This window comes from Dendropsophus ebraccatus, chromosome 3 (assembly GCF_027789765.1).
Source record: "Dendropsophus ebraccatus isolate aDenEbr1 chromosome 3, aDenEbr1.pat, whole genome shotgun sequence".
NCBI lineage: Eukaryota > Metazoa > Chordata > Amphibia > Anura > Hylidae > Dendropsophus > Dendropsophus ebraccatus.
In genome coordinates this window covers 197,345,491-197,362,008 of record NC_091456.1, presented here as the reverse complement: position 1 = coordinate 197,362,008, position 16,518 = coordinate 197,345,491, and the positions used below count along the sequence as shown (strand labels likewise).

The window sequence follows — 16,518 nt, the reverse complement described above, 5'->3', positions numbered from 1 at the left end:
ATACAGACCCCACACACCAGTCCTCTCCCCTGTATACAGACCCCACACACCAGTCCTCTCCCCTGTATACAGACCCCACACACCAGTCCTCTCCCCTGTATACAGACCACACACCAGTCCTCTCCCCCTGTATGCAGACCCCACACACCAGTCCTCTCCCCTGTATACAGACCACACACCAGTCCTCTCCCCCTGTATGCAGACCCCACACACCAGTCCTCTCCCCCTGTATGCAGACCCCACACACACCAGTCCTCTCCCCCTGTATACAGACCCCACACACCAGTCCTCTCCCCCTGTATACAGAACACACACACACACACCAGTCCTCTCCCCCTGTATACAGACCCCACACACCAGTCCTCTCCCCCTGTATGCAGACCCCACACACACCAGTCCTCTCCCCCTGTATACAGACCACACACACCAGTCCTCTCCCCCTGTATACAGACCACACACACCAGTCCTCTCCCCCTGTATACAGACCACACACACCAGTCCTCTCCCCCTGTATACAGACCCCACACACCAGTCCTCTCCCCCTGTATACAGCCCCCCCCCCCACACCAGTCCTGTATACAGACCCCACCCACCGGTCCTCTCCTCCCTGTATACAGACCCCACACACCAGTCCTCTCCCCCTGTATACAGACCACACACACCAGTCCTCTCCCCTGTATACAGACCCCACACACACCAGTCCTCTCCCCTGTATACAGACCCCACACACCAGTCCTGTTCCTTGTACAGATAATGGTGTATTACACCAAAGGTTTCCTGGCCGTTACGTCTGATAATCATTTGGTGTAATAATCCATGTTATCAGCTGATTGTGGTCTTCAAACTGGTCGAGTAATCCAGATCACGATAGTGCTGCTGTCTACAATGGGCAGCTTGAACAATCTAAGGATTTTTGGGCTGCCCCTCCCGCAGCTGCCCGCAGTTCCCCCAGTCACTGTCTGTGTGTGTAATAACACAGAAAATGTGCAGGGAACAAAGGGGAAGAAAGCACTGGCCTAAAACATCGCCGCTCGCTTTCACCTCTTAATCATGCTGTGTAATATGACCCGCTCAGGGAGAAGCTCAGAAGAGAGGATACGCTCAGAGGAGAGGATACATACTAGACTGTATACCCTGCAGTTAGAAAAGAGAACATTCTAGACCAGAGATGTCAGACTCAGGCCCTCCAGCAGTTGCAGAACTACAATTCCCACCATGTCTGGACAAGTAAGGCATGATGGGAAATGTAGTCTGTAACAGCCGAGGGATGAAGTCTGACACCTGTGGTCTAGACCTTTCAAAACTGCACTTGCTAGAATGTATGCCCTCTCAGAGGAGAGGATACACCTAGTGGAGATGCCCTCTCAGAGGAGAGGGTACACCTGGTGGAGATGCCCTCTCAGAGGAGAGGATACACCTGGTGGAGATGCCCTCTCAGAGGAGAGGATACACCTGGTGGAGATGCCCTCTCAGAGGAGAGGGTACACCTGGTGGAGATGCCCTCTCAGAGGAGAGGATACACTCCAGACATTTCAGTACTAAACATTCTAGAATGTATGCCCTCTCAGAGGAGAGGATACTCGATGGACTTTACATTACTAGGCTATGTTCACACATAAAACACAGCACTCGGTTTTGGTCGAAGAAAGAATGACCGAAATACTATGTGTGAACATAGCCCTAAACATGCTAGGATGTATACCCTGCAGTGAGAAACTCAGAGGAGAGGATACATTCTAGACACTTCAGTACTGAACATGCTAGAATGTATCCTCTCCTCTGAGTGTATCCTCTTTTCTGAGTTTCTCACTGCAGGGGATACATTTAGCATGTTCAGTACTGAAATGCCTAGAATGTATCCTCTCCTCTGACTATATCCTCTCCTTTGAGGTTCTCACTGCAGGGGATACATTCTAGCATCTTCAGTACTGAAATGGCTAGAATGTATCCTCTTCTCTGAGTATATCCTCTCCTCTGAGTTTCTCACTGTAGGGGATACATTCTAGCATTTTCACTACTGAACATGCTAGAATGTATCCTCTCCTTTGAGGCTCTCACTGTAGGGGAAACATTCTAGCATGTTCAGTACTAAAATGGCTAGAATGTATCCTCTCCTCTGAGTATATCCTCTCCTTTGAGGTTCTCACTGTAGGGGAAACATTCTAGCATCTTCAGTACTGAAATGGCTAGAATGTATCCTCTTCTCTGAGTGTCTCACTATAGGGGATTCATTATAGTGCCTAGAATGTATCCTCTCCTCTGAGAGGGTATATATTTTAGACATTTCAATACTAAACATAATAGAATGTATCCCCTGCAGAAACTCAAAGGAGAGGATATATTCAGAGGAGAGGATACATTCTAGCCATTTCAGTACTGAAGATGCTAGAATGTATCCCCTACAGTGAGACACTCAGAGGAGAGGATACACTCAGAGGAGAGGATACATTCTAGGCTCTACCATTACTGTAATGTCCTGCCACCGAGAAACAGACTAATCCGTGACGTCATCAAAAGTACATTCAATGTGTGCTTCCAGGACCTGCCATGATGTCACAGTCATGTGATCAGTCACATGGAGGAGGAGGAGTCACATGATCAGGGGCTGCTGCTCAGTGTATGCAGGACTCTGCTGTGCTGGATGAGCTGAAGTGATGTGTGTGGAGCAGAGCTGTGTGTGTGTGATGTGTGTGGAGCAGAGCTGTGTGTGTGTGATGTGTGTGGAGCAGAGCTGTGTGTGTGTGTGTTATATATGCCTGCAGCAGAGCCCTGTGTGTAATGTACATGTAGCTGAGCTGTATGTGTGTAATGTACATGTAGCTGAGCTGTATATGTGTAATGTACATGTAGCTGAGCTGTATATGTGTAATGTACATGTAGCTGAGCTGTATATGTGTAATGTACATGTAGCTGAGCTGTATATGTGTGTAATGTACATGTAGCTGAGCTGTATATGTGTAATGTACATGTAGCTGAGCTGTATGTGTGTAATGTACATGTAGCTGAGCTGTATATGTGTAATGTACATGTAGCTGAGCTGTATGTGTGTAATGTACATGTAGCTGAGCTGTATATGTGTGTAATGTACATGTAGCTGAGCTGTATATGTGTGTAATGTACATGTAGCTGAGCTGTATATGTGTGTAATGTACATGTAGCTGAGCTGTATATGTGTAATGTACATGTAGCTGAGCTGTATGTGTGTAATGTACATGTAGCTGAGCTGTATATGTGTGTAATGTACATGTAGCTGAGCTGTATATGTGTGTAATGTACATGTAGCTGAGCTGTATATGTGTGTAATGTACATGTAGCTGAGCTGTATATGTGTAATGTACATGTAGCTGAGCTGTATATGTGTGTAATGTACATGTAGCTGAGCTGTATATGTGTAATGTACATGTAGCTGAGCTGTATGTGTGTGTAATGTACATGTAGCTGAGCTGTATATGTGTAATGTACATGTAGCTGAGCTGTATATGTGTGTAATGTACATGTAGCTGAGCTGTATATGTGTGTAATGTACATGTAGCTGAGCTGTATATGTGTAATGTACATGTAGCTGAGCTGTATGTGTGTAATGTACATGTAGCTGAGCTGTATATATGTGTAATGTACATGTAGCTGAGCTGTATATGTGTAATGTACATGTAGCTGAGCTGTATATATGTGTAATGTACATGTAGCTGAGCTGTATGTGTGTAATGTACATGTAGCTGAGCTGTATATGTGTAATGTACATGTAGCTGAGCTGTATATATGTGTAATGTACATGTAGCTGAGCTGTATATGTGTGTAATGTACATGTAGCTGAGCTGTATATGTGTGTAATGTACATGTAGCTGAGCTGTATATGTGTGTAATGTATATGTAGCTGAGCTGTATATGTGTGTAATGTATATGTAGCTGAGCTGTATGTGTGTAATGTACATGTAGCTGAGCTGTATGTGTGTAATGTACATGTAGCTGAGCTGTATGTGTGTAATGTACATGTAGCTGAGCTGTATATGTGTAATGTACATGTAGCTGAGCTGTATGTGTGTAATGTACATGTAGCTGAGCTGTATATGTGTAATGTACATGTAGCTGAGCTGTATGTGTGTAATGTACATGTAGCTGAGCTGTATATGTGTAATGTACATGTAGCTGAGCTGTATATGTGTAATGTACATGTAGCTGAGCTGTATGTGTGTGTAATGTACATGTAGCTGGGCTGTATATGTGTAATGTACATGTAGCTGAGCTGTATATGTGTAATGTACATGTAGCTGAGCTGTATATGTGTGTAATGTACATGTAGCTGAGCTGTATATGTGTAATGTACATGTAGCTGAGCTGTATATGTGTAATGTACATGTAGCTGAGCTGTATATGTGTAATGTACATATAGCTGAGCTGTATATATGTGTAATGTACATGTAGCTGAACTGTATGTGTGTGTAATGTACATGTAGCTGAGCTGTATATGTGTGTAATGTACATGTAGCTGAGCTGTATATGTGTAATGTACATGTAGCTGGGCTGTATATGTGTAATGTACATGTAGCTGAGCTGTATGTGTGTAATGTACATGTAGCTGAGCTGTATGTGTGTAATGTACATGTAGCTGAGCTGTATGTGTGTAATGTACATGTAGCTGAGCTGTATGTGTGTAATGTACATGTAGCTGAGCTGTATATGTGTAATGTACATGTAGCTGAGCTGTATATATGTGTAATGTACATGTAGCTGAGCTGTATATGTGTGTAATGTACATGTAGCTGAGCTGTATATGTGTGTAATGTACATGTAGCTGAGCTGTATATGTGTAATGTACATGTAGCTGAGCTGTATATGTGTAATGTACATGTAGCTGAGCTGTATATGTGTGTAATGTACATGTAGCTGAGCTGTACATATATAATGTACATGTAGCTGAGCTGTATATATGTGTAATGTACATGTAGCTGAGCTGTATATGTGTGTAATGTACATGTAGCTGAGCTGTATGTGTGTGTAATGTACATGTAGCTGAGCTGTATATGTGTAATGTACATGTAGCTGAGCTGTATATGTGTGTAATGTACATGTAGCTGAGCTGTATATGTGTAATGTACATGTAGCTGAGCTGTATATGTGTAATGTACATGTAGCTGAGCTGTATATGTGTAATGTACATGTAGCTGAGCTGTATGTGTGTAATGTACATGTAGCTGAGCTGTATATGTGTGTAATGTACATGTAGCTGAGCTGTATGTGTGTAATGTACATGTAGCTGAGCTGTATATGTGTGTAATGTACATGTAGCTGAGCTGTATATGTGTAATGTACATGTAGCTGAGCTGTATATGTGTGTAATGTACATGTAGCTGAGCTGTATATGTGTGTAATGTACATGTAGCTGAGCTGTATATGTGTGTAATGTACATGTAGCTGAGCTGTATATGTGTGTAATGTACATGTAGCTGAGCTGTATATGTGTGTAATGTACATGTAGCTGAGCTGTATGTGTGTAATGTACATGTAGCTGAGCTGTATATGTGTGTAATGTACATGTAGCTGAGCTGTATGTGTGTAATGTACATGTAGCTGAGCTGTATATGTGTGTAATGTACATGTAGCTGAGCTGTATGTGTGTAATGTACATGTAGCTGAGCTGTATATGTGTGTAATGTACATGTAGCTGAGCTGTATATGTGTAATGTACATGTAGCTGAGCTGTATATGTGTGTAATGTACATGTAGCTGAGCTGTATATGTGTAATGTACATGTAGCTGAGCTGTATGTGTGTAATGTACATGTAGCTGAGCTGTATATGTGTAATGTACATGTAGCTGAGCTGTATATGTGTGTAATGTACATGTAGCTGAGCTGTATATGTGTGTAATGTACATGTAGCTGAGCTGTATATGTGTAATGTACATGTAGCTGAGCTGTATATGTGTAATGTACATGTAGCTGAGCTGTATATGTGTAATGTACATGTAGCTGAGCTGTATATGTGTGTAATGTACAGGTAGCTGAGCTGTATGTGTGTGTAATGTACATGTAGCTGAGCTGTATGTGTGTAATGTACATGTAGCTGAGCTGTATATGTGTAATGTACATGTAGCTGAGCTATATGTGTAATGTACATGTAGCTGAGCTGTATGTGTGTAATGTACATGTAGCTGAGCTGTATATGTGTAATATAGGCTGTGGATATAGTGTATTTGGATAGTAGTGTGAAGCTATCCTGAGTCTAAGTTTTGCGGAATACCGTATGAAGGTAAATTTCTATTCGGTTCTGCCCTAGATAAGATCTTGGAAAAATCCTCAGACAAGAAGAAAGGAAGGAAATACATAAAAGAGGAAGGAACAATAGAAACAGCCAAAATATCAAGAGCAATACGGGGGCAAAAAGGAAGGAGGTCGCTTGAGCTACTAAACAGGGGGGAAAATTAAAAATATTTTTTACAACCCCCGTGACCCCAAAGACAAGCAATGATGTGTCCAAGGTCGGGGAGACTTGGAGGGATGTAACTCAGAACTGGATTCTGAAAATTCTATTTTAGGTTTCTAATCTCCCATCAGGCGTCTCAGACTCTTCAGTTGGAGCTTACCCAAAGTGTGCGGAACTTGGTAACCTCCAAAGCAGTGACCCCAGTCCCAGTGAAGGAACTCAGGAGGGGTCACTACTTGAACCTATTCTTGGTTCCCAAACCAAATGGGACATAGAGACTAATAATAAACATGAAGCCAGTAAACAAATATGTCACGTACAGGTGTTTCAAGATGAAGTCCATCAAATCCACTACCCCCTTGATTCCTGTTGGTGCCACAATGGCATCCATCGACCTCAAGGACGCCTATTATCACGTCCCGATCCACCCATCTTCTCAAAAGTTTCTAAAGTTTGCTATCGATATGGATGGGAAGACCGGTCACTTCCAGTTCAGGGCTTCTTTGCTCCCTAGGTTGGATAATGAACGACAAGCAGTCGGATCTCAATCGGGATACCAAGAAGATCTTTCTTGGGATTCTTCTGGATTCAGAAAAGCAGATGTCCTTTCTCCCATCAGAAATGAGGTCAGCATTAATTGCGAAAATGAAAAGATTGTGTCGGATTAGAGAAGCTATGTCAGTCCTAGGCTCTCTGACTGCCTGCATTATAGCAGTTCCCTGGAGTCAGGCGCATTCCAGACACCTACAATTATTAATTCTGTCGTCATAGAACAAATGCAAATCAGGGCTAGACAAGGTGATGTCTCTTAGGGTGCGTTTACACAGAGAGATTTATGTGACAGATTTGGGAGGCCAAAGCCAGGGATGGATTTGGAAAGAGGATAGATGCCAGTGTTTCCTTTATGACCTGATCCCTGTTTATAGTCTGTTCCTGGCTTTGGCTTTAAAGATCTGTCACCTAAATCTGTCTGTGTAAACGCACCATAACCCTACAGATTTGAGATTCTCTAAATTGGTGGCTTGATCCATCTAATCTGAGGAAAGGGGTTCACTGGAACCCTATGCCAAAGAAGATTCTCACGGGGAGGAAAAGTGGATATCCTTCTCTTTCAGGGCTGATGGTCGGCAGAGACTGCAGCAAGATCATCCAATTACAGAGAATTCCTTGCTGTATGGGTGTCATTACAACAGGCAGAACATATCTTGATTCACTCACACGTACATGTACTCTCGGACAATATCACGGTGGTCGCTCATTTAAGACATCAGGGAAGTGCAAAACAAAACTCACTTCAACTCGTCTCAGACAAGATCTTTGCTTGGGCAGAAATAAACTTGCTATCCATCACAGCAACTCATCTCAAAGGAGTGGACAACACCCAGACAGATTATCTGAGCAGGAATATCATCTTCCTGGGCGAGTGGTGTTCAGAATGTTGGTAGACAAGCCTACCAGAGGTGGATCTGTACGCAAACCATCAAAACAAAAAAGTAGAGAGATTCTTTTCATTGGATCCAAGGAGCAATCCTCTGGGAGTAGATGCCCTCGCTCACCCTTGGCACTTCAACCTAGTCTACGGATTTCCACCTCTTCCACTCATTTCCAAGATCATCCTGGTGGTTCCATTCTGGCCTAAACAAGCCTGGTTCGGAATGTTGGAGGGGATGGCCCAAGAACCTCCGGTCCGTCTACTTCTGGTTTCGGATCTACTTCACCAAGGTCCGATCCATCACCCGGATCTATAGAAACTGGCACTATTGGCCTGGAGTCTGAGCAGGCGATGCTTAGGAGCAAGGGCCTGTCACAGGCAGTAATATCAACTATCCAAAACAGCAGGAAGCTGGTTACTTCTAAGATCTACCTTAAAGTATGGAAAGTGTTCTCCGTCTGGTGTCTTTCCTACCCACCATTTCCATAAAATCCTAATATTCCTGATACTGGATTTCCTGCAGGCAGGTTGAATAAAGGGTTAATACCAGCCACTCTTACAGTCCAAATTTCTGCATTATCTGCAATTTATGATTCCAACATTGCTGAACATAGGTGGGTTAAAAGGTTCATGGGAAGTGCGTCTAAATCCGACCGTCAAGAACCTACATCCCCCTTGGGATTGGAATGTGGTCCTAGAAAGTCTTTACCTCCGTTTGAACCAATTGATCAGTGTGACATCAAACTTCTCTCCTAGAATGTGGCTTTTCTGGTAGCAATTGTGTCGGTAAGAAGAGTAGGAGAGATACAAGCGCTTACAGTTAGAGAGCCTTATTGTATAATCCAACATAACAGGATTTTTTTAGGACTGATCCGAATTTTCTTCCGAAGGTGGTTTAATCTTTTCACCGTTATCAAGAAAACGTCCTTCCCTCTTTGGGCCCTTTTACATGGGGCGATTATCGTGCGAAAAATCGTTATAGATTCATATTTAAACCATAATCAAAAAATCGTTTCACATTCTGAACATGAAAATGGCTTCTCTCCTGTGTGAATTCTTTGATGGTTAACAAGATTTGATTTACGAGTACACAATTTTCCACATTCTGAACATGAAAATTTCCCCTTTCCTGTGTGAATTCTTTGATGTTCAACAAAATCTGATTTCTGAGTAAAACATTTCCCACATTCTGGACATGAAAATGTCTTCTCCTTATGTTGCTTAGTAATCTGTGATGAATCAGTAGATGGGACTGGTATATAAGGATCAGGTGACAGATCGATGCTGTGAGGGGCTGAGGGTAGATCTGGGGTAATAGAATGTTCTTCATATGTATCTTGTGTGATAGGATTCTCTGCTTTATAACCTGAATATATCAGATTTCCCTCTGATCTCCGGGTACAGTCACCTGACAATAGAGAAGAAAATAATAGTAATAACCTTAGAGATGTTTCATATATTTTTTTTACTTAGATTGTTTATGTGCAGCATCTTATCCAGAATGTGACATCATGGAACCCTCCCGTCCTCCCCCATCGTGGAACCCTCCCGTCCTCCCCCATCGTGGAACCCTCCCGTCCTCCTCCATCGTGGAACCCTCCCGTCCTCCTCCATCGTGGAACCCCCCCGTCACCCTCCATCGTGGAACCCTCCCGTCCTCCTCCATCGTGGAACCCTCCCATCCTCCTCCATCGTGGAACCCTCCCGTCACCCTCCATCGTGGAACCCTCCCGTCACCCTCCATCGTGGAACCCTCCCGTCCTCCCCCATCGTGGAAATACTTGTTCTGTAGTAATAAGAAGTACAGTTATGTGATAAATAATAAAACACTGGGTAACACTGCTGCCGGACTGCTGCCCCCCCCTTCCGATTTTATATACAAAACACGGAAAAATACACATTATACATGGTAGCGTGAGCAATTGTCCCACCTGTGAAGCTCTAACAATAATATTCCCGTAAGGTGAACGCCGTAAACAAAAAAATAAAAACAGCGGCAGGATTGCAGATTTTTTATCAGAAAAAATTAAATAAATTAAAAAACTTTGAAACTAATAAAAACTAGAAATTGTGGTGCAAAAACAGACGGCCAACCAGCCCTGTAGGTGATGAAATAAAAGCTCTATATATATACACAGCCCAGCATAAAATTATATACATACAGCCCAGCATACCATTATATATATATATATATATATATATATACACACACACACAGCCCAGCATGTAATTTATAAATATATATATATATATGTATACACAGCCCAGCATACCATTATATATATATATATATATATATATATATATATATATATATATATATGTACACAGCCCAGCATACCATTATATATATACAGCCCTGACTACCATTATATATATATACATCCCAGCATACCATTATATATATACACACACACACACACACAGCCCAGCATACCATTATATATATATATATATATATATATATATATATATATGTATAAATGTATACACAGCCCAGCATACCATTATATATATATACATCCCAGCATACCATTATATATATATATATATATATATATATATATATATACACACACACACACAGCCCATTATAAAATTACTGACACCTCCAGGAATATCAGCCCTATTACCTATTGTTTCTGACAGGACACAGAGCGTATAATATTCCACACAGAATAGTTACAGCCGGTGACTGAGGAGAATGTGCGAGTGTTCTCTGCATTTACTGGTCACTACTCACCTGGGCGGTTACCTGTAGTGATGTCCTCCTTATACTGCTCATCACTGCTGTCATCTGTCTCTTCTTCTTCCTCTTCTTCTTTTATTATTTTGTTCGTAGCATTAATGTAATTCAGATCCTTCCCTGTAGTGATCTCCTCCTTATACTGCTCATCACTGCTGTCATCTGTCTCTTCTTTCTTTATGTCGGTATCAGTAATAGAGTTCAGATTCTTACCGGCAGAAATGTCCCGCTTATAGTGCTCATAACTGCCGTCACCTGTCTCTTCTTCTTTTACCTTTATGTCTGTAGTATTAATAGAGTTCAGATCTTTCCCTGTAGTGATGTCCTCCTTATACTGCTCATCACTGCTCACATCTGTCTCTTCTTCTTTATTTACTATAGTGTTTTTACAATCAGTATAGTTTATTTTTTCATCCTGATTCGTGATCTGTGAGAAAACAAAAAGGAGAAGATGAGACAATACAAATCTTGGATGCAAAGAGAAGAGGTGAGAAGCTACAGGGAAAGAGAACAGAAGGGAGACAGTGTACGGTATTAACCTTTTACACGGGCGGATTATCAGCCAGGAATGGTGAAACTGATAACCGGCCGTATAAAAGTGACAGTGATCAGGGGAGGAGCCGGAAAAGTTAAATCCTCGGCTGATCTTGTGTTTAGAACGTGTTTAAAAAATTATCGTTATTGGAAGACCGACAGCACGGATATGTATATAGGATATACTGTACATATAGGATATACATATATTGGGTTCTGGGATATACACTCACCGGCCACTTTATTAGGTACACCTGTCCAACTAAACGTTACCCCTAATTTCTAATCAGCCAATCACATGGCGGCAACTCAGTGCATTTAGGCATGTAGACATGGTCAAGACAATCTCCTGCAGTTCAAACTGAGCATCAGTATGGGGAAGAAAAGTGATTTGAGGCCGTGGCACGTGATTTGAACGTGGCATGGTTGTTGGTGCCAGAAGGGCTGGTCTGAGTATTTCAGAAACTGCTGGGATTTTCACGCACAACCATCTCTAGGGTTTACAGAGAATGGTCCGAAAAAGAAAAAACATCCAGTGAGCGGCAGTTCTGTGGGCGGAAATGCCTTGTTGATGCCAGAGGTCAGAGGAGAATGGGCAGACTGGTTCCAGCTGATAGAAAGGCAACAATGACTCAAATAGCCAACCGTTACAACCAAGGTAGGCAGAAGAGCATCTCTGAACGCACAGTACGGCCAACTCTGAGGCAGATGGGCTACAGCAGCAGAAGACCACACCGGGGGCCACTCCGCTCAGCTAAGAACAGGAAACTGAGGCTACAATTTGCACAAGCTCATCGAAATTGGACAGTAGAAGATTGGAAAAACGTTGCCTGGTCTGATAAGTCTCGATTTCTGCTGCGACATTCGGATGGTAGGGTCAGAATTTGGCGTCAACAACATGAAAGCATGGATCCATCCTGCCTTGTATCAACGGTTCAGGCTGGTGGTGGTGGTGTCATGGTGTGGGGAATATTTTCTTGGCACTCTTTGGGCCCCTTGGTACCAATTGAGCATGGTTACAACCCCACAGCCTACCTGAGTATTGTTGCTGACCATGTCCATCCCTTTATGACCACAATGTACCCAACATCTGATGGCGACTTTCAGCAGGATAATGCGCCATGTCGTAAAGCTAGAATCATCTCAGACTGGTTTCTTGAACATGACAATGAGTTCCCTGTACTCCAATGGCCTCCACAGTCACCAGATCTCAATCCAATAGAGCATCTTTGGGATGTGGTGGAACGGGAGATTGGCATCATGGATGTGCAGCCGACAAATCTGCGGCAACTGTGTGATGTCATCATGTCACTATGGACCAAAATCTCTGAGGAAGCTTCCAGCACCTTGTTGTATCTATGCCACCAAGAATTGAGGCAGTTCTGAAGGCAAAAGGGGGTCCAACCCGTTACTAGCATGGTGTACCTAATAAAGTGGCCGGTGAGTGTATATATATCTGTGCTGTCAGTTTCCAGATCACACAGCAGAACATACTTACCTAGTGTTTAGCAGCTGTGATTCAGCATCCTGTTTCTCCGCTCTCCCGTCCAGCTGCTATGTATTCAGACCCCGCCTCCTCCAGAATGATTGATAGATGGAGGAGGCGGGGCCTGAATACACAGCAGCTGGACAGGAGAGCCGGAGAAGAGGAAGCAGCAGAATGTTAGTTAGATATGTACTGCTACTGTTATCTGTAAAAAGACAGCTTGGAACAGTTTCTATGGCTGCACAAATGATACATGGATCGTTCATACAGCCCGGCAGCTAGATTTGTTGTGCTGTGTAAAGGTCCCGCAAACAGGTGCTGATCTTGCTAGTCCAGCAAGCTGTAACATGTAACTAGACCTTTACCTCCTATTTTACACAGAGAATAAAACATAAGGAAATACACAGTAGAAGAGGGAAGAAGGGAAGATGAGGGTCACAGGAGATGACACAAGACTGGAGCAGAGAACCATTACTGTAAAGAGGAACGGAGGGTGAGGGGCCCGGAGCAAATAGGAGGAACTCCGGAAACCCCGACTGAGAGCAAGAGCCGCACATGTACACATCATAGGGAAGATCTCCATCTACCTGATCCTGATCCTGTGGGAGAAGAGGACGGGGACATCTCTCTGGTGCTGTTCTCTTACTGGATCTGACTGGAGGGAACACATACAGAGACTGAATTCATTCTTTCCATCCAGATAATACAGAGAGGAGGTGTGTATATAGTCCTGTCTATTACCTGCTGATGGGAGGGGCTGCTGATCCTCCAGCATCACATCCTTGTACTGATCCTTGTGTCCTTCTACATACTCCCACTCCTCCATGGAGAAATAGACCGCCACGTCCTGACACCTTATAGGAACCTGACACACACAATGATCACACAGTCATCCCCCCCACCCCTCCAGTGGTGTTACTGTATAATGTCCCAGCATTCCCAGCAGCCACAGTCTCACCTCTCCACTCAGCAGCTCCACCATCTTGTTGGTGACTTCTAGGATCTTCTCTTCCTCCATTTCCTCATGTATCAGGGGCCCCGGGATTGGGCTCAGGGTTCTTCCCCATCCTTCACCCCCAGGGGCCCCACAGCGCCCACTAGAGGACTTCTTCACTACTGTGTAATCCTGTGTATGGAGAGACACATTACTATCACTCCATCCATTCCCAGAATCCCTCACCTCTCCAGTCCTATCCATCTGTTATTCCATAGATAAGAATGATGTCATGATGACATCACTCCCAGAATCCCTCACCTCCCCAGTCCTATCCATCTGTTATTCCATAGATAAGAATGATGTCATGATGACATCACTCCCAGAATCCCTCACCTCTCCAGTCCTATCCATCTGTTATTCCATAGATAAGAATGATGTCATGATGACATCACTCCCAGAATCCCTCACCTCGCCAGTCCTATCCATCTGTTATTCCATAGATAAGAATGATGTCATGATGACATCACTCCCAGAATCCCTCACCTCTCCAGTCCTATCCATCTGTTATTCCATAGATAAGAATGATGTCATGATGACATCACTCCCAGAATCCCTCACCTCTCCAGTCCTATCCATCTGTTATTCCATAGATAAGAATGATGTCATGATGACATCACTCCCAGAATCCCTCACCTCCCCAGTAAGCAGGAAGAGTATGTGTAGGGTGAGGGTTATTATCCTGTCGGCCATCTTGTCTCTGTCTCTCTCCATGGTTGATGGGTCGGTCTCTTATATAGAAGATATCAGCAGAGGATCCTGGAGGGAAGAGGAGGAGACAATGTAATGCGGCTCTAGATTCCTGGAGATAGAAATATACATGGACAGGAGGGGATATGGGGGAACATGGGAGGAGACAGGAAAGTGCAGATGATGGAACTCTCCTCCATGGCTGAGCTCTGTATCAGTGGGGGGTCTGGGTGCTGAGACCCCCGCTGATCACTAGAAGGAAGGGCGGACGCTCAGCAGCCCCCATACTGCCCCTTCCTCCCGCTCTCACTGGTAAAGTAGTAGATTACCTGAGGTGTCATGGCCTCCATTATATTTCCGTCTGCTACGTTACCAGTGAGAGCGGGGGGGAGGGGCAGAGCGATACACCGATATAACCTGTCACCTCTCTATGACACCACAGAAGTTTGTGTAAATGACAGGTTCACCACAAGGCTGCGTTCACACTGCGAGGCGGCTGCAATATGTGGTACAGTTATGCTCTACGGCTACATCCACACAGCAGGACAGACCCCTGTGGTGGCCGCCATATGTAACCAGTCTCTGCTGGGAATATTCTCCATCACCCTCTCATATCCTTCACCAACCACAAATATACCCAACTATCAGATGAAGCCCAATTTTATCTTCTATATCAGCTCATAATAATCATCCATAATACACAATAATAATCCATCATACATAATAATCATCCATTCATAATATAAATTATAATAATCATCCATCATACATAATAATCATCCATAATACAAACATAATAATCATCATCCATCATACATAATAATAATAATAATCCAGAATACATAATAATCATCCATAATACATACATAATAATCACTATTCATAATATACATAATAATCATCCATAATAATAATAATCACCCATAATATATACATAACAATCATCTATAATACATAATAATCATCATCATCCATAATAATCATCATCATCCATAATAATAATAATCATCCATAATACATAATAATCATCCATAATACATAATAATCATCCATCATACATAATAATCATCTATCATACATACAGACCCCCTCACTATTATAGGAACCTGCAGGAGGGAATTTCCCCCACAAATAATGTGTCTCAGTTTCCGGCACATCTTATACCACACTGAGAGGAGTCAGGAGAAAGTACTAATAGTCCCAGCAATCCCAACCCCTCCTATGGCTCTGTATATAGAAGGCGAAGAGGGAAATAGGAAAACCCGGTCACAAGGGGTTAATACCCAGCGACATCCTCCATACTGTGTAACAGGGGGGACTCCATATATATATATACTGTACCTCCAGCTGCAGATACAGGAGCCGTGTGCTTCCAGGACCTGCCATGATGTCACAGTCATGTGATCAGTCACATAGAGGAGGAGGAGTCACATGATCAGGGGCTGCTGCTCAGTGTATGCAGGACTCTGCTGTGCTGGATGAGCTGAAGTGATGTGTATGCAGCAGAGCTGTGTGTGTGTGATGTGTGTGGAGCAGAGCTGTGTGTGTGATGTGTGTGGAGCAGAGCTGTGTGTGTGTGATGTGTGTGGAGCAGAGCTGTGTGTGTGTGATGTGTGTGGAGCAGAGCTGTGTGTGTGTGATGTGTGTGGAGCAGAGCTGTGTGTGTGTGTGATGTGTGTGGAGCAGAGCTGTGTGTGTGTGTGATGTGTGTGGAGCAGAGCTGTGTGTGTGTGTGATGTGTGTGGAGCAGAGCTGTGTGTGTGTGTGATGTGTGTGGAGCAGGGCTGTGTGTGTGTGTGATGTGTATGCAGCAGGGCTGTGTGTGTGTGATGTGTGTGCAGCAGAGCTGTGTGTGTGTGTGATGTGTGTGGAGCAGAGCTGTGTGTGTGAGTGATGTGTGTGGAGCAGAGCTGTGTGTGTGAGTGATGTGTGTGGAGCAGAGCTGTGTGTGTGAGTGATGTGTGTGGAGCAGAGCTGTGTGTGTGTGATGTGTGTGGAGCAGAGCTGTGTGTGTGTGTGTGTGATGTGTGTGGAGCAGAGCTGTGTATAAGGAATTCTCGCGGATTCTGCCGCTCGTCCCTGCAAGTTCCAGCTTCACTCCTGTCCGGACTAATAAACAGACGGTAGCGATGGAAGCTACATTTCACCTTATTATACCGCTCGCCAAAGCGGCTGCACCCTGGGGCATTGCCACACAGTATACAAGAAACTCCA

General features: G+C 43.7%; 2 protein-coding genes across 3 annotated transcripts in view; both read right to left on the bottom strand.

Annotated features, from left to right (window-relative positions):
- LOC138786721 (zinc finger protein ZFP2-like) overlaps positions 1-16,518 on the bottom strand; it is a 380,133-nt gene that overhangs the window by 75,478 nt on the left and 288,137 nt on the right. The gene's annotated exons all lie outside the window — the stretch shown is intronic.
- On the bottom strand, positions 8,856-14,769 carry LOC138786683 (oocyte zinc finger protein XlCOF7.1-like). Its single transcript, XM_069963662.1, has 6 exons — positions 14,251-14,769; positions 13,579-13,746; positions 13,362-13,485; positions 13,208-13,275; positions 10,598-11,027; positions 8,856-9,262 (listed from the first exon to the last, which is right to left on the bottom strand). The coding sequence occupies exons 1-6, from the start codon at positions 14,326-14,328 to the stop codon at positions 8,856-8,858; spliced, it is 1,275 nt and encodes a 424-aa protein (XP_069819763.1). The 5' UTR covers positions 14,329-14,769.